At 39.1% G+C, this 26109-nt stretch overlaps 1 protein-coding gene and 2 non-coding genes across 4 annotated transcripts in view; all 3 read left to right on the top strand.

Moving 5' to 3' along the window:
* SF3B3 (splicing factor 3b subunit 3) overlaps window positions 1–26109 on the top strand; it is a 47737-nt gene that overhangs the window by 1494 nt on the left and 20134 nt on the right. The window contains exons 2-11 of one of the 2 annotated variants that reach the window (XM_058708532.1): window positions 2450–2583; window positions 3991–4317; window positions 5079–5251; window positions 5772–5913; window positions 8386–8498; window positions 11280–11417; window positions 12874–12977; window positions 17424–17589; window positions 21527–21622; window positions 25341–25413. In XM_058708532.1, the coding sequence (XP_058564515.1) occupies window positions 2514–2583; window positions 3991–4317; window positions 5079–5251; window positions 5772–5913; window positions 8386–8498; window positions 11280–11417; window positions 12874–12977; window positions 17424–17589; window positions 21527–21622; window positions 25341–25413 (1402 nt within the window). In that variant the 5' untranslated portion in view covers window positions 2450–2513. The remainder of the gene's footprint in view (window positions 1–2449; window positions 2584–3990; window positions 4318–5078; window positions 5252–5771; window positions 5914–8385; window positions 8499–11279; window positions 11418–12873; window positions 12978–17423; window positions 17590–21526; window positions 21623–25340; window positions 25414–26109) is intronic. The other variant, XM_058708533.1, reaches the window with a different exon arrangement.
* On the top strand, window positions 4625–4704 carry LOC131500518 (small nucleolar RNA SNORD111). Its single transcript, XR_009256333.1, has one exon. It is a non-coding gene; the product is annotated as a small nucleolar RNA SNORD111 (small nucleolar RNA).
* Window positions 10953–11044, top strand: LOC131500520 (small nucleolar RNA SNORD111). The gene has a single exon (XR_009256335.1). It is a non-coding gene; the product is annotated as a small nucleolar RNA SNORD111 (small nucleolar RNA).

Genomic DNA, 26109 nt, shown 5'->3' with positions numbered 1-26109 from the left:
ATATCCAGAGTGGAGGATTTGATCCTTTCCTCTCAACCATTTCTGGGTTGGGCAAAAACCGTTTCTGTGACTATTATTTATGAGAACGTTTACTCATAATTTTCTTTTCTCATTTAACAAAATCAAATTTTTATGTTAATTACATAGTGATTACTTTGGATTTTTCAAGATCTCTTGCTTTTTGTCTGTAAATAATTGAAAAACTTTTCTAGCAATAACTGCATAGCTGTAGTTTTAGGTAATTTTATGGTAAAGAAAGGTACATCAGTTTGCTTTTGCACTCTTTAGTCCTGTTGAATGAAAAGAATCCTTTTTTGTGACTGTACACTCTTAGAGAGGTCTGAAGTAACAGGAATTGAGTGTTTTAGTTTTTGATGGTGAATGGATTTAAATTTTAAATTTTAATCATCAAATATTGAGCTAGATAAGAGATGCAAATGGAGACTACACTTAAGTTACCATTTTTATCTAGCCAAGGTCTGGTTGTGGGGAAATAGGGACTCAGATTTCTGGGGGTATAGATTGGTAAACTTTCTTTGAAAGGTAATTTGGCAATATCTATCCACATTTCAAATGTATGAATCTCTCAGTACTGCAGTTTCACTTACAGGGATTAATCTTAATTAAAAATTAAGATAGATTAAAGATTAAAGATCTCTGCATACACGTATAAATGACCTATAGAGGAGGGATTTTCTTGGCAGCAATGTTCATAATAGCAAGAGATTGGGAACCTGAATGTTTATCAGTAGGGTATTGTCTAAATGATCCTTATATACCCATTCAGTGGAATACTCCACAGCTGGAAAATAAAAATGAGAGAGCCTTTTGTTTATTGCTATCTCCAAGGTAAAGTAATAAAAAGTAAGTTGCAGGATAATGTGAGTGTACAATATATAGTGCCCAACCATTAGTTAGAAAGAAGAGAAAATAATAGTATTATATTCTCACTTACAAATGTAGAAAATGTCTGGAAGGACATGATACATAAGTTAGTAAAACTGATTTTCCCAGGGAGGAGTACCGAACGGAGCTTTTTGCTGTGCTTTTTAAGAATTTGAACCAAGTGCTTGTATAGCCTATGCAAAATAAATAAATGTAGAGGTGCTTAGTTTCTGTGACTGTAAAGGCAAATAGTGTTGTATTAATGGTACGGATTCCAGCGTTTTGTTAGTGGCTTGTTAGTCCCACTTGTTAGTGACCTCAGGCAGGTGATTTAGTTTCTTAACCTCAATTTCCTCAGCTATATAATTAGTGTAACAATGAGTCATTTATAGATTTCTTGTGAGATTAGAGACAAAAGTTTATAGCATAGTGCCTGGAATGTAGAATGCACTCCAGTTATAAATATGTTTGTCACTAGGCCTTACTCTCTGGGTTCTACCTTCATCCATAAGTTCTTATATAGAAATTTTTTTTTTTTATTTAGCGTTTTATTATTACTATTTTTTTATTTTTTTAATTAAAAAATTTTTTTTAACATTTATTTTTGAGAGAGAGACACAGTGTGAATGGGAGAGGGTCAGAGAGAGGAGACACAGAATCCAGAGCAGGCTCCAGGCTCTGAGCTATCAGCACAGTGCCCAATGTGGGGCTCGAACTCATGAACTGTGAGATCAGACCTGAGCTGGTTGGACGCTTAACTGACTGGGTCACCGGCTCCCCTATCATTTTTATTTTTGTTTTTATTTTATTTTTTAAATTTACATCTAAGTTACTTAGCATATAGCGCAACAATGATTTCAGGAGAAGATTCCTTAATGTCCCTTACCATTTAGCCCATCTCACCTCCCACAACCCCTCCAGCAACCCTCAATTTGTTCTCCATATTTAAGAGTCTCCAGGTTTTGTCCCCCTCCCTGTTTTTATATTATTTTTGTTGCCCTTCCCTTATGTTCATCTGTTTTGTCTCTTAAAGTCCTCATATGAGTGAAGTCATGGGATATTTGACTTTCTCTGAGTGACTAATTTCACTTAGCATAGTACCCTCCAGTTCCACCCATGTAGTTGCAAATGGCAGGATCTCATTCTTTTTGATTACCGAGTAATACTCCATTGTGTGTGTGTGTGTGTGTGTGTGTATGTATGTATATATATATATATATATATATATATATATATATATATATATGTATACATATGTATATATGCACCAGATCTTTATCCATTCACCGATCGGTGGACATTTGGGCTCTTTCCATACTTTGGCTATTGTTGATAGTGCGGCTATAGACATTGGGGTGTGTGTGCCCCTTAGAAACAGCTTACCTGTATCCCTTGGGTAAATGCCTAGTAGTGCAATTGCTGGGTCATAGGGTAGTTCTATTTTTAGTTTTTTGAGGAACCTCCATACTGTTTGCCAGAGTGGCTGCACCATTTTGCATTCTGCAGAAATGTTTGTTAAAACAAGTTTTCAAGCTGATATTTTTCTACTTTTATGTTCTCTTAGCTTGTTTTACTTGGTATAACAGGCCTGATTGTGGAGTTGTGACTGTCTCAGTGTTGCTGCCACCATGTTTCTATACAACTTGACCTTGCAGCGAGCCACTGGCATCAGCTTTGCCATTCATGGCAACTTCTCTGGTAAGACTTCCAGTTATTATCTTTATGAATTTAACATTTTCAATATTAACTGGTTTCATGTTTTAAATTCCTTATTTATTTATTTTTCAAATGTTTATTTTTGATGGGGGGGGGAGTTTTGGGGGAGGGACAGAGAGAGTGGGAGACAGAGGATCCAAAGTAGGCTCTGCACTGAGAGTTCAGAGCCTGACACGGGGCTTGAACTCAGAAAACATGAGCTCATGACCTGAGCCGAAGTTGGACGCTTAACTGACTGAGCCATCCAGGTACCCCTCAAATTCCTTTTTTAAATTCAAAATTTTTTTCCTGAAATATATTATAGAAAAAAATTTTCTTAAATCCTTAGACAACATCATTTATATAATGTTGATAATCTCTAAAACAGTTTGAAGTACTTGATCTTATCCTATCCCCAAGGGACCTTTCGAAAGTAAGGTGGCCTGATAAGTGGTGTCCTTGAGCAAATGAGAATGGAGCAAACGGGATGGAAAGGAAGGCATTTAGGCATTAGATAGTGAAGACCTGTACGAGGGCAGCAGGGACAGATATAAAGAGAAGGAGATGAGTTTCTAGCCTGGGTGGCAGAGAAAATTACAGTAATATTGATAACAGGTTAGTTGGGACCAGAGAGGAGGTTTGGGAAGAAGGAATTTATTTATTTTATATTTTGTTTATTTATTTATTTTGAGAGAGTGTGCTTGAGTTGCAGGGTGAGGACGGGCAGAGAGAGGGAGAGAGAAAATCTCAAGCAGCCTCTGTGCTATCAGAACTTGACACAAGGACAGTGAGATAATGACCTGAGCTGAAACCAAGAGTCGGATGCTTAACCCGCTAAGCTATCCAGACGCCCCAGGAATTTAGTTATTTTAAACATTCAGTTAAAAGTTGATGACAATATATCCCAATAGAATTATGTAGTAGGCAGGGCGAGATGGGTGCAAATTGGTGTTTGGACATGTTGATTATGGTTATGAAAGCAAGGGAGCTTTCTAGGGGTGAGTTTAGAAATAAATGGTATATATTAGATTGCAGTTTTAAAAGTTCTTTGAGGTCTGGATGGACCAGTTGGTTGAGTGTCTGACTCTTGATTTTGGCTTGGGTCAGGACCCCAGGGTCGTGTGATTAAGGCCCGCATTGGGCTATGTGACAAGCATGGAGCCTGCTCAGGATTCTCCCTCTGCCCCTGTCCTCAACTTGTATGACCTCTCTTTGGAAAAAAAAAATTTTTTTCTTTGAAACTGCTTTTGTTAAATCATACCAATTCTAGAAATGAAATGGAATAAGAAAACTTAAAATACCAAGACCCCAACTTACTCAATTTTTTATTTGTCTTGAGTGGCATTTTGATCCATCCAGGTACTTTTTGGACTAGTTCTGATTGTGATCTTTATTGTTTTGGTGATCTAGGAACCAAACAACAGGAAATTGTTGTTTCCCGTGGGAAGATACTGGAGCTGCTTCGTCCCGACCCCAACACTGGCAAAGTACACACCCTACTAACTGTGGAAGTATTTGGTGTTATCCGGTCACTCATGGCCTTTAGGCTGACGGGTGGCACCAAAGACTACATTGTGGTTGGCAGTGACTCAGGTCGGATTGTTATCCTGGAATACCAGCCATCTAAGAATATGTTTGAGAAAATTCACCAAGAAACCTTTGGCAAGAGTGGATGCCGCCGCATTGTTCCTGGCCAGTTCTTAGCTGTGGATCCCAAGGGGCGAGCTGTTATGATTAGTGAGTGACTTGCTCTTTTGAGTGCATCTCTGATTCTTACAGATGCTCAGTTTAGGATAACAATGCTGTGCTCTTGGCAGTATGCCAATAAATTCCTTACCTGGGTAAAGTTTGGATCCTATTTCAGTTAATACCATGGTTTAAAGTTGCTTTTCCTTTTAAAAGAATGGGAGAAGTCTTAACATACCTTTTCTATTTCCTGTCTGGGTGGATTAGGTGTGTTTTCCATTTCTTTGCGTGTAGCCAAAAACCTATGATGAAACTAAATGATTTTACATTATTAGGCAGTGAATATGGTTGCTTTCATCAGCCTGAAGTGATGATTCACATTCATGTCTCTTCTCTGATAAATATCTTGAAGAAAATTATGTGTATCTGATCAGGCCTCCAGAGGGCAACCCCCCCTGACAAGTTACAACACTTTAGATCTAATCAGAGAATAAAGCCAGCAATTTTTATGAACTTTTAGTTTCCCAGTATCGTTAAATCTCAGGCATGCTAAAAAGTTTTGAAGAGTTAGTGGATATTAAGGTCTGTATTAGTAAGGAGGGGGTATAAAATGCTGTTGTTTATTGTGGTAGCAAAATCTTAGGCTAAATATACTTATGTTAGAGTTATGTTATATAATTTATATAGTTATGTTAGAGTTAGTGCTGGCTACTAATGATTTTAAAGGAATAATTGTGATGTGAGTCTGGCTGTTGTGTAAGCCCCTCTTCATTTTCTGGAAATTTTATTTGTTTTGTCTCCTTTATCTACAGGTGCCATTGAAAAACAGAAATTGGTATATATCTTGAACAGAGACGCTGCAGCCCGGCTTACCATTTCATCTCCCTTGGAAGCCCACAAAGCGAACACTTTAGTATATCATGTGGTTGGAGTAGATGTAGGATTTGAAAATCCAATGTTTGCTTGTCTGGAAATGGATTATGAGGTAATGGGGACTTTGAATCCTTCCTCTCCTTCTCTCCCTCCTTTCCTCCCTCCTTCCACCCTGCTTTGGGTTTCTTCACTCACCTCAGTGCTTTCCTGATTGGTTTCTTCATTGTGCATGTTTTATAATTCTGCTAACAGATATTTTCTGTTTTCCAAATGTCTTACTAAGATTCTTTGAAATGTTTCATAGCTCACCTAACTATGTAATAATACCTTACTCTGATTTGAACAGTATCCCTATAAAAATGGTATTTATTGGAAAGAGTTGTCTAAAAAAGGAAGTGAAACTGTATGTGGGATGTTTTTTGCAGGGAGGTAGTGAAAGGTGGGGCGTACCATTCTTTGCTTTGAATGGAAGGCAGTAGGGAGAACCCTTACACAGGAGACCCAGGTTCCTGTGTAAGCTCTGCCATTAACCTAGTAGTGTGAACGTTGGTAAACTGTTGTGGACCTCTGCTTCCCCATTTGTAGATGGAGGAATCCTGATGCCATGTTTGTGCTCATGTACTTCTCTATAGGAAGCAGACAATGATCCCACAGGGGAAGCAGCAGCTAATACCCAGCAGACGCTTACTTTCTATGAGTTAGACCTTGGTTTAAATCATGTGGTCCGAAAATACAGTGAACCTTTGGAGGAACATGGCAACTTTCTTATTACAGGTATTTTTGTCTCCGAGCTTCTCTGTACCTTTTTGCTTAGCACATTTTATGTACAAACTTAGGGGAATTTACTTAATGTAAGGGTTTGGAAACTGTAATTTGTAGTAAGTCTAGGTGCCTTGTCTCTGTTTTGGTGAGGTTAAAAGTTCAGAGTGGTTGACTCTTCTAATGGGGGTAAGGAAGAAAGGATGAGACAGCCCTCAGCCTGGAATATCGACTACTGTTAGGTGTGCTGATATTTTTGCTGTAGGTAGTCTTTCGCTCTCATTAAGAAAATTAAAACCTAATTCTTTGAAAAGACAAATGGACGAATCCAACAAGTTAAAATTGTATGTATGTCCATGAATTTGAAAACTTAGGTGAAACAGGAATATTTTTGAAAACAGTTACCAAATTGACCCAAGAAGAAATTAAGACACTTGAATAGACCATCCATTAAAGAAATTGGAGCAGTTGTCAAAGATCTTCCCCAAAAGATTTAAGGTCCAGAATTTTCAGGGACCTTAAATTTCTCTAGAGATTAGGAAAAAAAGAAACATTTGTATCACTCTATGAGCCTAAATATAACAAATACCAAAACTTGGGAAGGACAATAACAAAAAAAACTATATGCTAGTTATAAATGCCAAAACCTAAGATTGTAGTAAATTGAAGTATGTGTTTTAAATGCATCATAGCTAAGTAAGATTTTTGTAGGAGTTCAGAGATACTCTGTTAGAAAATCAGTATCAGGGGTGCCTGGCTGGCTCTGTCAGTGGAGCATTGAACTCTTGATCTCAAGAGTTGTAAGTTCCAGTCCCATGTTGGGTGTAGACATTACTTAAAAATAAAATTTTGAAAAAAAAAACCAAAACATCAGTGTACTTTTAATTCATTATATTAAAAGACTAAAGGAAACGACTGTTTTTGTGGTCAGCTAAGTTTCAGTAGGCTTGGGAAAGATCGTCATCCCACTCCTTTATGTTTTGAGTCATTTGCACTTGTATTGATGTCTAATGTGATATATGTCTGTTGTTGGGGGAGGATTTTGGAGAATAATACAACATAGTACTTGTCTTTGAGCATTAAATCTTAGAGACTATATGTTAAACAGAAGAACCTTGGAAAATAGATTATGCATCTCATTACGTGCTGTAACATTACCATGTTTTTTTGACAAGGGTTTGATTTGTTCAACAATGTTTTATTGAGTCTCTACGATCAATATGTGCATAGTCTGTCTACTGGGACCTGGGACTGCAGTGGTGAAAAATTAGATGTGTTGTCTCCTTTATTCAAAATCAAGTTTAGTGAATATGTGTAACTAACAAAAAAATTGCCCGAGTATTTGCCAAATGCCGAGACAGGGTTGAGGAGAGAGAGGTCTCTAAACCAAGGAAAGAAAAGGATTGTGTTAGAGGAATCTTCCTAGAGAAGTGCCCTCTGTGCTGAGACCTGAGGATTAGTTAGGAGTTAGCTAGGTATGAGGAAGGAGTTTCTGATGTGGACAAGATGCACAAAGGCCCACGTGCAACAAAGAACATGGTTCATTCAAAAAACTGGAAGCTCATTGTGATTAGAGGTAGATAGTTAGTGGTGGGGAGGTACCTACTAAGGATTTTATTTTATTTTTGTTTATTTGCTTATTTTTTAATGTTTTATTTTTTTAAGGAAGAGAATGAGTGGGGGGAGGGACAGAGGATCCAAAGCAGGCTCTGTGCTGACAGGCTGACAGCAGCAAGCCCGATGAGGGGCTCAAACTCATGAACTGTGAGATCATGACCTGAGCCAAAATTGGACGTTCAACTGACTGAGCCAATCAGGTGCCCCTTATTTTATTTATTTTTGTGCTACTGAAGGATTTAAAGCCAGGGAATAATAACCTGTTAAAGGTGAGCATTTTGGAAAGATAACTTGCTGATGTTTTGGCTAATCAAATGGAGGATAAGACCGTAAGCTACATTAGGAAGCTGTTTCACTAACCCGAGAGATCGGCAGCATGAGCAGCATGAACACTGCTAAGGAGGTAGAATCAATAGAGCTGTGGTTAGGAGAAAATGGAAGGGTGATGCCCAGGTTTCTGGTTCTATTGGTCAATAGTGGTATTCTCTTGAGATGGAGAACCCAGGAGGTGGAACAGATTTGAGAAGGAATGCGAGTTTGTTTATGAATACGATGCATTTTTAAACTGTTGTGGAATATCCATGTAAGAGTATACAGTTGGATTATAGGTCTGAAGATGAGAACTGAGTTTTGGGCTCCAAGCAAAAAATTTTAGATGCATTATCTGATACCTGGACAGGCTGAGATTGTCGAAACTGTGCTCCATCCTTGTCTTAGGCTAGTATCAGGGAAAACAAACCATTGAATGTGTCTCAGTCTCAGCTACTTGTACCATCATCCAAGATGTGCTGAAGGAGAGAAGGAATTGAAAACGAAATTATAATTTGTGGTTATGTTAAATCATTCCTAAGTTCTGTTTTCTTCTGATAGTTCCCGGAGGGTCAGATGGTCCAAGTGGAGTGCTGATCTGCTCTGAAAACTATATCACCTATAAGAACTTTGGTGACCAACCAGATATCCGCTGTCCAATTCCCAGGAGACGGGTAAAAATTTTTGCCATAGGATAAGATATTTGTGTTTGTGAAATGAATTTATTTTTTATAATTATAGTATAATCTTTTAGTTTATGTGTTAATCAAGTTTTAGTTTCTCTGTAAATCCTTTTCTTCCCCCCCCCAGTGTCTGTTTTTGAGAGAGATGGAGAGGGACAGCGCTAGCAGGGTAGGGCAGAGAGGGAGGGAGACCCAGAATCTGAAGCAGACTCCAGGCTCTGAGCTGTCAGCACAGGGCCCGATACGGGGCTGGAATCCACAAACTGTGAAATCATAACTTGAGCCGAAGTTGGACGCTCAACTGACTGAGGCACCCAGGTGCCCCTGTAAATCTTATTTTTAATAAAGCTGGTAAAGTATTTTAGTAAAAGCAAAACAAATTCTTTGAGAAAAGGAATTAAAAACACAGTTTCTAGGGGCGCCTGGGTGGGTCAGTTGGTTGAGCGTCTGCCTTTGGCTCAGGTCATGATTTCACAGTTTGTGAATTCAGGCCCCACATCAGGCTCTATGCTGTCACTGCAGAGCCTGCTTTGGATCCTCTGTCCCCTTCCATCTCTCCCCATCTCTTGCTCTCTGTCTCTCTTAAAAAATAAATAAACATTAAAAAAAATTAAAAACATAAAACAGTTTCTATTTCAGAACAATCTGGATGTTATCAGTTTGAAATTCTTGCAAATTTCTGGTTTGAAGACGCCAGACATATTTATTGGAGATAGATTGTTTTCCATTGCTTGTCTTTTTTCCTTGCGTTCCAACATAGGAAATTTCAAAGAATAGAACAGTGAATCTCTGCTTTTTATGTAGAGGAAAAAGATTCCCCAATTTAAAATTATACTATATTTAGCTTTTCTTTCGTATGATACAGCTATTACATACTTTTTAAAACTAACAATTTAATAAGTTGCAGTCGTCGTGACACTTTAAGAATCTCCTAAGATGTAGTTCCTAAAAACAAATTTTCCTACATAACCACACTACCAAGGTCATGCTCAAGAAATTTACTGTTTTGTGTAATACAGTTATCTTATGTAGAGTTCATATGCTTATTTCTCTCATTGTCCACAAAAGTTCCCTTATATCTACCTTTACTGTCTTTTAGGTTATTTTGCCTCACCTTTGTTTGCTTTTAATCTTTTATTATACTGACATTTTTTTAAGAGTCTAGGCTAATTTTCTTGAAGTTTGTCTCATCTTTTTCTGTATGGTTAGATCCTTGTTAATATTTTTGATAGAATTATTACATAGGCAGTGACACATTTCCCACTATATCACATTAGGGGCACATAATGTTAGTTTGACTCCTTGGTGATGTTAAATTGATCACTTTAAGGTAGTGTCCATCTGGGCTTCTTAATTGTGAAGGTACCTTTTCCTTTTTGTAGTTGGTGTGGAATCTGCTGGTGAATTTTGAGACTGTAAATATTCTTTTCTCCAGCATCTTTTCACACAATGCTTTTCCTCTCAGGTCAGTTACTACATTGGTGGTTGAAAATGGTGTTTTGTTAATTTTATTTATTAAAATGTTTATTTTGAGAGAGAGAGTGAGCAGGGGAGGGGCAGAGAGAGAGAATCCCAAGCAGGCTTCGTGCTCAGCACGGAGCCTGATGCAGGGCTCCCAAGACCCTGGGATCATGACCTGACTTGAAATCAAGAGTCTGATGCTCAACTGATTGAGCCACCCAGGCGCCCCAAGTGGAGTGGATTGTGGAGCCTGCTTGGGATTCTCTCTTTTCTCTCATTCACTCTCTCCCTCGTGACCTCTCCCCTGCTCGCTCTTTTGCTTTCTCTAAAAAAAGAAAAAGGAGTTGGACACTTAACCAACTGGGCCACCCAGGCATCCTGAAAATGGTGCTTTACTGATTTTAATCTCAGTAGTTTACTGTGGAAATTATTAATTATTAAGTATATGCACAAGTAAAGTGTAATGAACCTCTGTGTATCCAGCTTCAGCTAATTTTGTTTGATCTCTGCTTTCTCAAGCTCTTCTTTCACCCCTGGTTTTATATCTTTTTGATATATTTTTAAAATTAACATTATTTTTTAAATTTATATCCAAATTAGCGTATCACTTTTTGACATTAATTTATAGGACCTGGGATTAAGCCTTTTAGGTCTTAGTTGATCTGATATATGATACCTGAGTAGGAGTCCATAAATCTTAGAAAATCTGAGAAGAAATCTATCAAGATAAATTATTGGTAAGGGGTGGTGAGTAATTTGATTTGGTTGATCAGACATTTGTTGAGCACTTAACTGCTAGGCACTGTACTTGGCTTTGGGACTGCAAAGAAGTATAAAACATGTTTTGCCCTTGAACAGCTGACTCAGTGAGGGAAATAGAAAATGTTGGAAACATGAAAAAAAAAATCTAAAATCATAGTCCAGGAGCTGCCTTAGGAAGTTGGTATAGAATAGTGCTGAGTGGACACGTAGGAGACTTCTTCATAGCCTAAAATGACGACTCTTTAAATTTCATGTCTTTTTTCTGACATTTTTCTCTGGAGAAAGTTCTTGATGTTGCTCATTTATTCAGGATGTAGAGTGAAATTGTGGCTGCTTTTTTGTACAGAGACTTTGTCATATATTTATAGTAGATAATAATTTTTAGCTCTTGTGCTTTACTTTTTGGCTGGCAGGCTGTTCTGGGTCAAAGCTTGTGTAGAGAGGTTCCAGGTACCTGTAGACGTTGAGTGGCCTGTATTATGGTAAAGTGCTAAATTCCCTATAGAAGAAGTACTCATTTCTAAGTTGTTCTGTGTTTGACTTTGCTAGAATGACCTGGATGACCCTGAAAGAGGAATGATTTTTGTCTGCTCTGCCACCCATAAGACCAAATCGATGTTCTTCTTTTTGGCCCAAACTGAGCAGGGAGATATCTTCAAGATCACTTTGGAGACAGATGAAGATATGGTAAGCAGATCATGGAGGGAGAAGGAAAAAATGAAAAAATCTTTTTGCTAGGTTTAGTTTATTTAAAAAATTTTTTTTTAATGTTTATTTTTTATTTTTATTTTTTTAACATTTATTTTTGAGAGACAGAGCACACAAGTGGGGGAGGGGCAGAGAGACAAATAGACATGGAATCTGAAGCAAGCTCCAGGCTCTGAGCTGTTAGCACAGAGCCCAGTGTGGGGCTGGAACCCACAAACTGCGAGATCATGACCTGAGCTGAAGTTGGAGGCTTAACTGACTGAGCCACCACCCAAGCACCCCTTTTAATGTTTAATTTTTGAGACAGCGTGAGAGCATGTGTGCGACAGTGTGAGTGGGGGAGGGCAGAGAGAGAGAGAGCGAGAGAGAGGGAGGGAGACACAGAATCTCAAACAGGCTCCAGGCCCTGAGCTGTCAGCACAGAGCCCAATACAGGACTCGAACCCCTGAACCGTGAGATCATGACCTGAGCCGAAGTTGGACGCTTAACCAATTGAACCATCTAGGTGCCCCTTGCTACACTGATTTTAATATATTTAAATAACCTTATTTCAAAAAGTGATATTTAAAGAAAAATTTTTTTAGGTTTATTTATTTTTACAGAGGGGAAGGGGTAGAGAGGGAGAGAGAGAATCCTAAGCAGCCTCTGCCAGCGCAGAGCCTGATGAAGGGCTTGAACCCACAAACTGACATTACCACCTGAGTCAAAATGAAGAGTCAGATACTTAACTGACTGAGCCAGGCAGGTGCCCCTGAAAAACTGATATTTCTGTGTACATTTAAGGTTTACACAGTGTTTTTATGAACCATTTGTTCTTTAATACTACTTTGAGATAGGACAAATAATACTTTACAAGTTAATAAAATGGAAACAGAATGACTTAAAAAGTGGTTGTGTAAGGTGTCAAAGCTTTTTAAATTTGGATTGGGTATATGAATGTAGGTTTTCTCCTCTAGTTAACAGATACCTGGTCTCGTAATCTCATATAAATAATATGAGATCAAGTAATGCCACTTCTAGTGAGTAATGAGAAAGCTCTCCCTGTCTCCTGAAAATTGGTAATACACATGAACTGTTACTGTTTTTATCCTATGGCAGAGTTCTGTGAACAGCTGTGCAGTTTTTTATATATGTTTAGCTCAGGAATTGGCATATTTTGTTGTGGAGGCCCAGTAGTAAACATCATCAGCTTATATGGGCCACGTAGTCTCTGTCTCAACAACTCAACCCTGCCATTGTGGCACAGAAGCATTCATAGGAAGTATGTAAATAGGCATGGCTGGTCCTGGGCCTTAGTTTGCTAACCCCTGGTTTAGATACTAAGTATGATATTTTACTTGCTACTCTGCTTATGCTATCTTACAATACTGGGCTACCTTCTGTGGCCTAGCTTCACTTGCCTACACAGTAGAATCTCTTTTTTTTCCATTCCAGGTTACTGAGATTCGGCTCAAGTATTTTGATACTGTGCCTGTTGCTGCTGCCATGTGTGTGCTTAAAACAGGCTTCCTTTTTGTAGCATCAGAATTTGGAAATCAGTGAGTAATCTTTTTATTACCCTAGTTTATCCTGGTTACTATAAAAGTTGGGAGGAGGGAAATGTGGCTTCGAGGGCACAGAGCTTTCTACAAAACTTTCTTCAAAAGTTTTGCCTTCCTTTTCCCCCTTTATGTTCTTTTTTAATTTTAATTTTTATTTGTTATTATTTGTTTGGTTATTTTCCCCACTTCAGTTGCTTCCTTTAAGCAGTACCTGTTGGTAGCTGCAAAAATAGCTTCAGAAGTGATCTTTTCTGAGCTTTTTGCTGGACATTTCACTGAATATTTATGGAACTAACTTAACATGTCCCACCAGTACTTCACTTGTACAAATCTAAAGTTGAAGCTCATCATTACCCACAGCTGCTCAGCCACATCAGTGACCTTCCCAGCCTCAGTTTTCTGTTAATGACTAATGGACCAGTTGTAGCAACTTGAGTGTAAAATCTCAATTTTCGTGGTTTATAGTCTAAACTAGTTCACTAGTTTACTTACTACATTTTATTGTCTTTCCTGTAAAACTTCAGCCTTTACAGTCATCTTATTAAGCAGCTAAGACATAATAACCCTGATGAAATCCTTTCCCTTATTCCTGTGTTATAATGTTTGATGACTTTTTATTGCCAAGTGGATAAAGTCTGAGCTCTAGCCTTGAATTTAAAGCCAGTCAGTATCTAAGTCTCCAAATTACTTACACAAGATAAGATAACCATGGTTTTGCCAGTATCTGCTCACAGCATCAGTGCAAACCACTTACCTGATGCTATTTGCTTGTAATTAAAATGAAAGTGTATCTAGGATTCTAGGATTCTGTGCCATTTCAGCCTTGTCTCTGACTGTTCTTCCTTTCTTAGACATGCTTCTTACTTATACTCACGGACTTTATTCCAGCTGTTGATTAACTCATTTTCCTTGTTTATACCTCTTGTCTCACTTTTCATATTTAGCCTGTTTGGTGTATTTTCATCCACTTAAATCCCACTTTTCCAGAATAATAGTAATTCCTTGATATTATCAAATAGCTAGTCAGTATTTAAATTTCTCCATTGTCTCAATATTTTTTAGTATTTTTTTAATGTTTATTTATTTATTTTGAGAGAGAAGGAGCATGAGTGCCGGGCGGGGGGAGGGCGGGGAGAGACAGAGAGAGAGAATCCCAAGCTGGCTCAGCACTGTTAGCACAGAGTCCGAAGCAGGGCTTGAAATCACGAGCTGTGAGATTATGACCTGAGCCTGAATCAAGAGTCAGACACTTAACCAAGTGAGCCACCCCAGGTGCCCCCCATGCCTCAATATTTTAAAAGTTGAATCGTATACACGAGGATTGAGCAAGGCCCATACATTGCAATTGGTACATGGAAAACATTTTTAGTGGCTGCATATTTTAAGGCCATGCCCCGTATTGGTATTTAGGTTTGTTCTTTTGCTATCATAAATAGTGCTGTAGTGAACATTGTACTTGTATCTTTGTGTGTTAGCTGAATGCAACCATAGTTTAAATTCATAAGGGTGGGATGAAATTTTGATAATGCTAAATTGTCCTCACAAAGGTGACATCAGTTTACATTCCCACCAAACAGTGTATATGACAGACCTTTTTATTTATTTATTTTTTTCTTACTGCATGACAGTTCATAAGCTCTTGAAAATTCCTGAGAAGAAGACTAGTAGTTCGATCAGTAGAAAATGGGCACAGGATTTGAACATGCCTTTACAGTAAAAAAAAATACGTGCAGTCTAGAAGTATAATATGTAGGAAGATTTCAAACTCATTTGTAATTAAAGGAACGCCAATCATATTTGAAGTCTTTTCCTCACCTAGCAGATTGGCAAACATTAAAAACTTATATAGTAATTTGTCTTGATAAGATTGTGGATGGAAATAATAGTTGGATGCAGAAGGTATTTTCTTGCCCCATTACCTTATGCAGATAGTGTGTTTGCTAAGGTTATACATCCTGATTGTCTGTTAATTGGATTTAGGGAGGCTCCTGGATGGCTCAGTTGGTTAAGCCCAACTTTTGCTCAGGTCACGATCTCATGGCTCATGAGTTTGCCCCCCCCACCCCCCATGTCCGCCTCTGTGCCAAAAGCTCAGAGCCTGGAACCTGCTTTGGATTCTGTGTATCCCTCTCTGTTCCTCCCCCGCTCGCTCTCTCTCTGTCTCTCTCAAAAATAAACATTAAAAAAAAAAAAGATTTAGGAATAATACAGTGATTCCTTTTATTCTGAAGAATGGTAGTTAAAATTTATCCAGCACTTGTCTGTATATATCAGGCACTGTTCTAAATTGTTTTTCTTAATGTCTTGGTTTGAGTTCTCCTGCAAGCAGAGCCTTAGATAAAGACATGGGTGCAGGTAGATTATTGGAGAGCAGTTGCAGGAAACAGGAGTTAAGGGATCAGAGGAGAGAGAGAGGGAAAGAGGAAAAGCCTACATAAGAGTGTGTTATTGAGATTCCTGTTGTGGGCAGTAGGAACTTGCTCCCATCAAGACCTGCTCCCATCAGACAAGCAGAATGCATCTGAGAATTGCTCACCTGAAGGTTAACAGCAACACCATTTTTCTCTTCGGGTCTGAAATTCAGTCACCTCTTGGGGCAGAGAGTGGAAAGATGGCAGTGTACAAGTAGATGCTTGTTAGAGTGAGATGCATTTGAGCTTGTGAGAAATTATCCATTGCTGCTGGAGCTGAAGTCTGCAACACTCAAAAAATGCTGATTTGGGGTATCAGAAACATGTGCTATGGGTATTAATCATAAAGCAACGTATTTATCAAACAGTATTTACTGTGTTCTAAATAAGCACTTTGTAAATGTTAATAAAGTACATAACTTTTCCAGTGAGACCGTGCCATTATCCCATTTATACTTTGGGGAACTGGGTCACAGAATTTGTCACATTTGTGAATTTGTGAAAGAAATTGATCACATACCTAAGTCCCAGATGATCTGATTCCAGAGTTCCTGCTCTAAAGCACAACACCATAGTTACAGAAGCTGCTTTGCCAAGATTTGGCCAAAGCAGCCTTTTCCTGTGATGGAGGTAGTGAGCCCATCCTTCTGGTTACCTGGTAATTACTAGGCACTGAAGGTATCTTTGACAAGTGGCTTTCATTATCTGTGTATACACATCTTGCTTGAGGAAGGAATTTATATTAACTTTTATATGTTTATCTTATATTCTCAGTGCTTTTGTAGATTGTTCAAGGATAATAACCCTGTTTGGTTTTTTTTAAATTTAGAATCTGATGTGTTTACCAAAAGTGTTTAAATGGTGAGGTTTATTTGAACATTTCTTGAGTACCTTATATATTTCAGATGCTGATTTAGTCATTTTATCTTCTAAAAAGCTACACTTGATACTTTTTTTTTTTTGACATTTGTTTATTTTTGAGAGAGAGAGAGAGAGAGAGAGAGAGAGAGAGAGAGAGACAGCATGAGCAGGGGAGGGGCAGATAGAGAGAGGGAGACACAGAATTCGAAGTGGGCTCCAGGCTCTTGAGCTGTCAGCACAGATCCCGACGTGGGGCTCGAACTCACAAACCGCGAGGTCCTGAGCTGAAGTCGGACGCTTAATCGACTGAGCCACCCAGGCGCCCCTCCCTTGATATTGTTTAAAGTGCTCTGTATTGAAGGCCCTGGTATATTAAACATGACCAATAATTTAGTTTCTTTTTTAAATTGAGTTTCTTCCCAAAAGCTAAGTGCACACTCAGCATATGATGGTATATTTTTTTTAAGTAAGTTTACACCCAACATGGGGCTTGAACTCACAGCTTTAAGATTAAAAGTTGCATGCTCTACCATCTGAGCCAGCGAGGCACTTCCTGAATTCAGCAGTCTTTATTTCTTTATACCGTTCTAGTCTTTTTTTTTTTTTTTAGTTTTTAAAAATTTTATTTATTTATTTATTTTGAGAAAGAGAGAAAGAGTGAGCAGGGGAAGGGCAGAGAGAAAGAGAGAGAGAATCCCAAGCAGGTTCCATGCTGTCAGCACGAGCCTAATACGGGGCTTGAACTTATGAACTGTGAAATCATGACCTGAGATGAAACCAAGAGTCAGATGCTTAACTGACTGAGCCACCCAGACACCCTTTAATTTTTTTTTTTTTTTAATGATTATTTTCGAGAGAGATGGAACGCGAGCTGGGGAGGGGCAGAGAGAGAGGGAGACAGAGTCTCTGAAGCAGGCTCCAGGCTCTGAGCTGTCAGCATAGACTCTGACGTGGGGCTTAGACTCAAGAACAGGGAGATCACAACCTGAGTCACCTAGGTGCCCCTATCCCATTCTCTTCTAAGAAAGAAGACCCCACTCAAACAGATGTTGACTCGATATGCATGTTAGAATTTTGATAGGTAATTGTAAAGTGCTTTGTGAGGATTATATTTATGGCAAACACTATCTTTAGAAAGTGTTTAACTAAAGTCTTCTTTTCTTCACCCTAGTTACTTATATCAAATTGCACATCTTGGAGATGATGATGAAGAGCCTGAGTTTTCATCTGCCATGCCTCTGGAAGAAGGAGACACGTTCTTCTTCCAGCCAAGACCACTTAAAAACCTTGTGCTGGTCGATGAGTTGGACAGCCTCTCTCCCATTTTGTTTTGCCAGGTGTGGGTCTTTCCAGTCTCTTCCACAATGAGCAGTGCCAGCCAGATGTTTCTGAATATGAATGAGTTTAAGGTTTTATTTTTTTTTAAATTTTATTTTTAAGATTTATTTATTTTTGAAAGACAGAGAGACAGAGCATGAATGGGGGAGGGTCAGAGAGAGAGGGAGACACAGAATCTGAAACAGGCTCCAGGCTCTGTGCTGTCAGCACAGAACCTGGCGTGGGGCTCGAACTCATGGACCATGAGATCATGACCTGAGCCGAAGTTAGATGCTTAACCAACTTAGCCACCCAGGCGCCCCAAGGTTTTTTTTTTTTTTTTTAAGTTTTTTATTTATTTATTTATTTATTTATTTATTTATTTTTTTTTTTCAGTGTTTTTTATTTATTTTTGGGACAGAGAGAGACAGAGCATGAACGGGGGAGGGGCAGAGAGAGAGGGAGACACAGAATCGGAAACAGGCTCCAGGCTCTGAGCCATCAGCCCAGAGCCTGACGCGGGGCTCGAACTCACGGACCGCGAGATCGTGACCTGGCTGAAGTCGGACGCTTAACCGACTGCGCCACCCAGGCGCCCCAAGTTTTTTATTTATTTTGAGAGAGAGCACAAGTGGGGAAGGGGCAGAGACGGAGACAATCCTAAGTAAGCTCTGCACCATCAGTGTGGAGCTTGACGCATGGCTGGAAGGAACTCAGAACTATGAACCAGAATCATGACCTGAACAGAAACCAAGAGTTAGATGCTTAACCGACTGAGCCACCGCAGGCACCCCTAAATGAGTTTAAAGTTTTAACTCCAGTTAAATTAAGACCTGGTCTAAGAGTGAGGCACGGCAACATGTCTGAGAAATCACAAGAGTGTAAGGTTGAAGCATTTAAAGGTGGATATTGGGGAACTAAAATCCATTACATAAATCCTTAGGGTTTTAATTTTAAATATATAACTCATGTTCAATATAAAAATTCAAGCTATACAAAAGGTGAATGGTAAAATTCCTACCCCTAATCTTCCCCCCCCCCCGGAGTAAATAATTTTATTTATTTATTTATTTTTTCCAATATATGAAATTTATTGTCAAATTGGTTTCCATACAACACCCAGTGCTCATCCCAAAAGGTGCCCTCCTCAATACCCATCCCCCACCCTCCCCTCCCTGCCACCCCCCATCAACCCTCAGTTTGTTCTCAGTTTTTAACAGTCTCCTATGCTTTGGCTCTCTCCCACTCTAACCTCTTTTTTTTTTTTTTTTTTTTTTCCCTTCCCCTCTCCCATGGGTTTCTGTTAAGTTTCTCAGGGTCCACATAAGAGTGAAAACATATGGTATCTGTCTTTCTCTGTATGGCTTATTTCACTTAGCATCACACTCTCCAGTTCCATCCACGTTGCTACAAAAGGCCATATTTCATTCTTTCTCATTGCCACGTAGTATTCCATTGTGTATATAAACCACAATTTCTTTTTTTTTTTTTTTTTTTAATTTTTTTTTTTTTTTTCAACGTTTTTTATTTATTTTTGGGACAGAGAGAGACAGAGCATGAACGGGGGAGGGGCAGAGAGAGAGGGAGACACAGAATCGGAAACAGGCTCCAGGCTCCGAGCCATCAGCCCAGAGCCTGACGCGGGGCTCGAACTCACGGACTGCGAGATCGTGACCTGGCTGAAGTCGGACGCTTAACCGACTGCGCCACCCAGGCGCCCCTAAACCACAATTTCTTTATCCGTTCATCAGTTGATGGACATTTAGGCTCTTTTCCATAATTTGGCTATTGTTGAGAGTGCTGCTATAAACACTGGGGTACAAGTGCCCCTATGCATCAGTACTCCTGTATCCCTTCCTACCCCTAATCTTATTTTCAACTTTCTATCCACTGAGGATGCTGCTGGTAACAACTTCTCAGGATTGCTTCCAGGGCTTCCAGGCATTTTCCCCTATCAGTGCATGTGCATGTATTTGTTTGGGTTATGTTTTTTTAATCCTAATAGGCTTATATACTTCAGTGTTCTGAAATTGACTTTTTGTCACTTAATAGTTTATGAATAACTCTATCTTATTTTTTTTTTTTTTTGTAAGTTTATTTATTTATTTTGAGAGAGAGAGCCTGAGCAGGGGAGGGGCAGAGAGAGAGAGGGAAAGAGAGAGAATCGTAAGCAGGCTCTACACTGCCAGTGCAGAGCCTGATGGCGGGGCTCAATCCCATGAACCACAAGATCATGACCTGAGCCGGAACCAAGAGTTGGGACACTTAACTGACTGAGCCACCCAGGCACCCCTGTCTCTTATTTTAACACTTAATTTCTTCTTAAAAATCTCTAGAGACATTGGGATCAGTCAGTAACAGAACTTCTTAAAATACATACTCAAAGGAGGAACCCAAGGTGGCCTAGGATGGGGACTCTGTCCCCTGCTGATGGTGCGCTGTTGTAGCAGGAATTTTGTTACGCATTTGTGTCCTGGATTGCTGGGGTTTGAGTGAACATTAGGCGCCACCCTACCTTGTCAGGTTGATCACACTTCTAATAGAGGTTTGCTCGTTGTATGCTGGAGAAACAAGTCTGTTCAGTCACTATTCCTGGTAAAATTAACTATTCTGAAATTAACTGCTTTTGTTCTTTCTTTTTGAGAAAGGGTTAGCCCTGAGGCAATAGATAATAAATGAAATCCTAATTATATTATGAGTGATTTTTTTCCCCGTTTCATTGGAATTTGAGGAAATAATAATGTAGTTTGTAGATAAGATAAAATTTATAGAAAGTTCAGGTATCTACAGCAGAGCTATGAGTATTTTGTGCCATGTATATCCTTACTAGTCTGGTGAGGCAAATGGATCTCTTCTCTGAGTACTGTTTTTAAATGCATATAGTAATAAACGTAAGATAGCCAATAGAGCAAAATATTAAGTTGTGAAGAAGTAATATATGTGCTTCCTTGTCAAGGCTTTAAATAACAAGATGGTGCATTTGAAATAGGTAAGTTAATTTATTTCAGCGAGAGATCAGTGTGAAGGCTGTATGCGCTCAACATATCTTTGTCCATATTACAGTAAAGCTGTACTGCCTTCTAGACAAGAATTTTCATTTGAACTGGCCATTTTGACAAAACTACAGTACAAATGATTGACCTCTTTGTGTATTGACCAACAAATGTACTGGAAAGCAGCTGGATATCTGGGATACCAACACATGGCTTCCCCATCTGGTGGCTGAGCAGTCAGATGCAGTTACCCCGTAGTTGGTCAGCTACATCATAGGAGCATCTGTAGATAGAGTAACTTTGATAATATATAGTCTAACAGATTTAGTAGATGTAATTTTTTTTTAATTTTTTTAAATTTATTTTTGAGACAGAGAGCATGAACGGGGGAGGGTCAGAGAGAGAGGGAGACACAGAATCTGAAACAGGCTAAAGGCTCCGAGCAGTCAGCACAGAGCCCGACGCAGGGCTAGAACTCACATACCGCGAGATCGCGACTTGAGCCGAAGTCGGAAGCTTAACCGACTGAGCCACCCAGGCGCCCCAGTAGATGTAATTTTGAAGTAGTGATGAGTGGGATAATTGGAGGAATATAAATTTTAACATTATGAATAAGTATGATTTTTGTTGGTGACAGTCACAGATCCTGATAATATTATAGTTTATATTTTTAGCTGAAAGGAAATGGTAAATTTCATTTGGAGGTTATGTAACACTCATTTCACTAAGTAAGGAATGCTCTGCAAATTTAAGAATTGGTACAAGCCTTTTTTTCTTAGTTAAAGTTGCTGCTGCAAACTGGTTTGTTTTTTGGAACGTGGGGGCTTTTTCCCTTGATTCCCCCAGGGCTTATAGCCAATATGTAAGTTTAGTAAATTAAAAAGTATTTTGTCCCCTGAGAATAATCAAATTCGGTGTGAAAACTTGGTAAAAGTAGACATTTTTTGTCTTTTTCACTGTGCAGATAGCTGATCTGGCCAATGAAGACACACCACAGCTGTATGTGGCCTGCGGTAGGGGACCCCGATCATCTCTGAGAGTCCTACGGCATGGACTTGAGGTAAGATGGGTATTTTTAGATCATCTGCAGGGTTTGGAGAAAAGCATTGGAAAAGCAGCTTATAACTTTATTCTAATGAGATCAATGGTATATTTAATGTTTCTATGAAAGAAAAAATGTTTTCTTTCCTATTTCCATAAAAGTTAGAGTTTAAATTTCCTGTTCTTTGACATGTTAGCACAATAGGCACATTTTAAAAAATTGGCAAGTGAGGATCAAAGGGGGAAAATAATCTTTACTGGTTCCAGGCTCACAAGTCGTAACAGAGGATATCTGCATGGAACATTTTATTCCATTTTTTTTCTAGTCTTGGTCTGTGTTCATTGTTTTTAGATAATTATATCTTTTTACGTCAATGTATATGTTTTTGTATCTTACCAAGTTTATTGTGTGTTCTTAGGTTGTATTATTTTTAGTGTTTCTGTAATATTCCACTATAGTGGTTGGATCAGAATTTATGTAATAAATCCTTTATTGTTGCATCTTTTAGGTGATATAGACACTCAGAACTTTTTTTTTAATTTTTTTTTAATGTTTGTGTATTTTTAAGAGAGAGAGCCTGCATGCACATATGTGGGGGAGGAGCAAAGAGAGAGGGAGACACGGAAGTAGGTTCCAGGCTCTGGGCTGACAGCACAGAGTCTGGCGTGAGCTTAAACCCACAAACTGTGAGATCATGACCTGAGCTGAAGTCAGATGCTTAACCAACTGAGCCACCCAGGTGCCCCCAAAATTATCTTTTCAAATGCTACATCTTCCTACGATTCTAGGGTTCATGCTTTTTAGCAAGTTCCTTGAACTTGGTTTTGTTAGGAGCAAAACAAAGCTTCCTATGACAGTTTGCTTCATAGTTGAGGGTTGGCATGCTATAAGCTCTCAATGGCCCACTGCCTGATTTTGTAAATTTTTATTGGAACGCAGCTAAGATGACCTTGGTTTTGAATTCTGGCTCTATCACTTAATAGCTATTACTAAGCTTTTGTTTCCTCTTCTGTAAAATGAAGTTAAGTACCTGCTTTAAAGATTGTTGTGTGAGTTAAGTGAGGTAATGCATATAAAGAAGCACTTAGCTCAAGCTCTGGCGTACAGTAACAAGTATGTTACCTATTACCACTGTTAATGTGTTTCAGGGGGTGCCTGGGTGGATTAAGTGTCTGACTCTTGGTTTTGGCTCAGGTCATGGTCTCGTGGTTTGTGGGATTGGGCTGTGCCGACAGCGCAGAGCCTGCTTGGGATTTTTTCTCCTCCCTTTCTGCCTCTCCCTCCACTTGTGTGCACGTGCTCTCGCTCTCAAAATAAATAAACTTTAAAAAGAATATATTTCTCTTTCAGAAATTTGAAGATTTTTTTGGCTGTGCCAAAAATATCAGGCCACCAAATTTTTAATGACTCAAATCTAATTTAGACTAATAGTTTTTAGTTATTGCTTGTTGGATCCCATTTAGCATTTGGTGAAAGCTAGCATTCTCCACCAAAAGTGTGTATGTGCATTATCAGAAAGTGTTGTCTACAGTAGAAGAGATAAAGGACCCAATTAAGAATCATTGTTTTTGAGTCTTCTGCCCCCTCCCAATTTTTTAAATTTTTAAAAATTTTTTTCATTTAGTTTTTGAGAAAGAGCACGACTGGTGGAGGGGCAGAGAGAGAGGGAGACACAGGATCTGAAGCAGGCTCCAGGCTCTGAGCTGCCAGCACAGAGCCTGATGTGGGGCCTGAACTCATGGACCATGAGATCACAACCTGAGCTAAAGTCAGATCCTCAACCGACTGAGCCACTCAGGCAACCCTGCCCCCTCCCAATTTTTTTCCAATTCTATAAAAGATCTTGATTATACAGAAAAATATTTTGAAATTGTTGAACATTGCTTTGTTCCTGTATATCTATTTTTTAAAAATTTTTTAATGTTTATTTTTGAAAGACCGAGTATAAGCGGGGGAGGGGCAGAGAGAGGGAGACACAGAATCTGAAGCAGGCTTCAGGCTCTCCGCTGTCATCACAGAGCCTGACATGGGACTCGAATTCATAAACCATGAGAGCATGACTTGAGCCGAAGCTATTAACCAACTGAGCCACCCAGGTGCCCCCCTTGTATACCTATTTGTTGAACTTTGTTGTTTAGCTTTATTGTGGTTTCGTTTGAGCAGGGTCATTGTCACTATTACACTTGGTATAGAGTATCACACATCTAACACTTAAGTTTTATTGGTGATGAAGTTTTCCACAGTTCTCCTGTTCCGTGATTAGGTATCCTATTATTTTATCAGTAAAGTAAAAAAAAAAGGAATGCCTTTAATGGATATATGTGAGTTCTTTTTATAAAATGTGGTTTACACGGTATAATATATTAAGCTGTCTAATTGTTTCTCGGTGGTTTTAAAAATAACATTTTTATTTTGGAATGGTTTTATATTTACAGAAAAATTAGATATAGTGCAGAGAGTTCAGGTATAATAACATACACCTAGTTTTCTCCTCTAGATCATTTCATCTCAGGTATTTCATTTCCTCTCATGTTTGAGAACTTATAGGATATTCAGAGGCTTCTTGAGTCTAATCTTTACATTTTTTAAAAAAACGTTTTTATTGATTTTTGAGACAGAGACAAAGTGTGAGCAGGGGAGGGGCAGAGAGAGAGGGAGACACAGAATCTGAAGCAGGCTCCAGGCTCTGAGCTGTCAGCACAGAGCCTGGTGCGGGGCTCGAACCCACGGACTGTGAGATCATGACCTGAGCTGAAGTCAGACGCTCAACCGACTGAGCCACCCAAGTGCACCTTGAGTCTATTCTTATGGAACGTAAAAAATCTAATAGGAAGGACAGAATAATTCCTGAAATTACTTTTTAGGATTTAGGAAATCACATGGGATCCCCTGTGAGGTGGTGATTGGGATTTCTATGAGAGCTTATAGGAGGGAGTGTGGACTGCCAGGCAAGAGGATAAGGGGAAGATTTTTCCTAAAGGATGTGCCATTTGAATTGGTCCTTGAAGAGAGATGTGATTTGGCCTTAAGGGGGTTAGGAAGAGAAATGGGCTTAGATGGCTGTTTCATTCCACGTGCTCTCTTTTTGAGGAGGATGCAGCCATGGCATACCCAAAGGAAATGTATGGTTTTTGCTGCAGCAACTATCCTCCTGAACATTCCATCCCATTTTGCTAAAGTTTGTTATGGGGATCTCCAATATTTCCAAGCCTTTTTGGCTCTTAACTCTTTTTTTTGACAGAATATTTCCATTCTTTCTTTTTTTTTTTTTTTGGTTAATGTTTATTTATTTTTGAGAGAACATGAGCGGGGCAGGGGCAGAGAGAGAGAGGGAGACAAAGAATCCAAAGTAGGCTCCAGGCTCTGAGCTTTCAGCACAGAGCCCAACACGGGCCTTGAACTCACCAACCGTGAGATCATGACCTGAGCCGAAGTCAGGTGCTCAACCGACTGAGCTACCCAGGCGCCCCTGATATTTCCATTCTTTTAAAGATTTTTTTTTTTTTTTTCATTAGTAAGTAATCTCTACACTCAACATGGAACTCGAACTTAAAACCCTGAGATCAGGAGTCACATGCCCTACCAGCTGAGCCTGTCAGGTGCTCCAGTTCCATTCTTTTAATCCAGCATGCTGGATGAGCACTGCTGTATCAGAATCCTGTTATCAAGTGTAGTTGTAAGCAAGGAGCTAATTTCTATGCTCATTGGATCTGTGGTTTGTATCCTCCCCTGTCAGGTGTCAGAAATGGCTGTCTCTGAGTTACCCGGTAACCCCAATGCTGTCTGGACAGTGCGTCGGCACATTGAAGGTAAGTAGCCCTTTCCCAACAGTCAAAATGTGGGTCTGGGTAACATCGACAGTAGAAGGCTTAGGAGGTTGCATTCGTAATGTTTTTATATTGCTTCATTTAACAATATACTAGAAACTTTTTCTCGCCTGACACCATGTTTTTCAGGCTCTCTCAATCAGGATGCCTGCACCTTTTTGTATGCATGAGTAAGGGGTGCATTAGGGTGGCTGTTAATACATCTACACTCCTGTATTGTAGAGCTGTCATACGTGTTTTTCTTTGACCATATTCATCCTGTTGCATCTGTAAGAGGTGTGGTGTGAGGGAAAGTTTTTTGCTTCTTCAGTTTTCTTCAGCAGTTTTCTCCTGTTGTGCTGAAACCATGGTGAAGTTGAAGGTGTTGTCCTAGGTATTAATAGATTTAGTTAAGCTTATTAATCAATTAGTCCTGCTCAATGGGTGGAATTGTGCTTAAGGGAACTGAAGATTGAGATTGAATGGAATCATAATTTTTGAATGGGTGGAAAAGAGTGGATGGAGGAAAGAGGAGTCTGAGTTCTTGGATAAAAATGGTCACCTCATCCTAAAATTTTGAAATTTAGGTAAAAATGCATAACAGTGTGACAGCAGGATATTCTTGAATCAGTTGAATTTGAGGAATGAAAATTCTCATTTTCCCTTGGATTCTCTGTGGGTGTAGGTCATTTCTATTCT

The sequence above is a fragment of the Neofelis nebulosa genome, chromosome 17, assembly GCF_028018385.1.
Source record: "Neofelis nebulosa isolate mNeoNeb1 chromosome 17, mNeoNeb1.pri, whole genome shotgun sequence".
Lineage (NCBI taxonomy): Eukaryota > Metazoa > Chordata > Mammalia > Carnivora > Felidae > Neofelis > Neofelis nebulosa.
The sequence above is the reverse complement of the archived record's forward strand: the minus strand, read 5'-3'. Positions and strand labels throughout refer to the sequence as shown.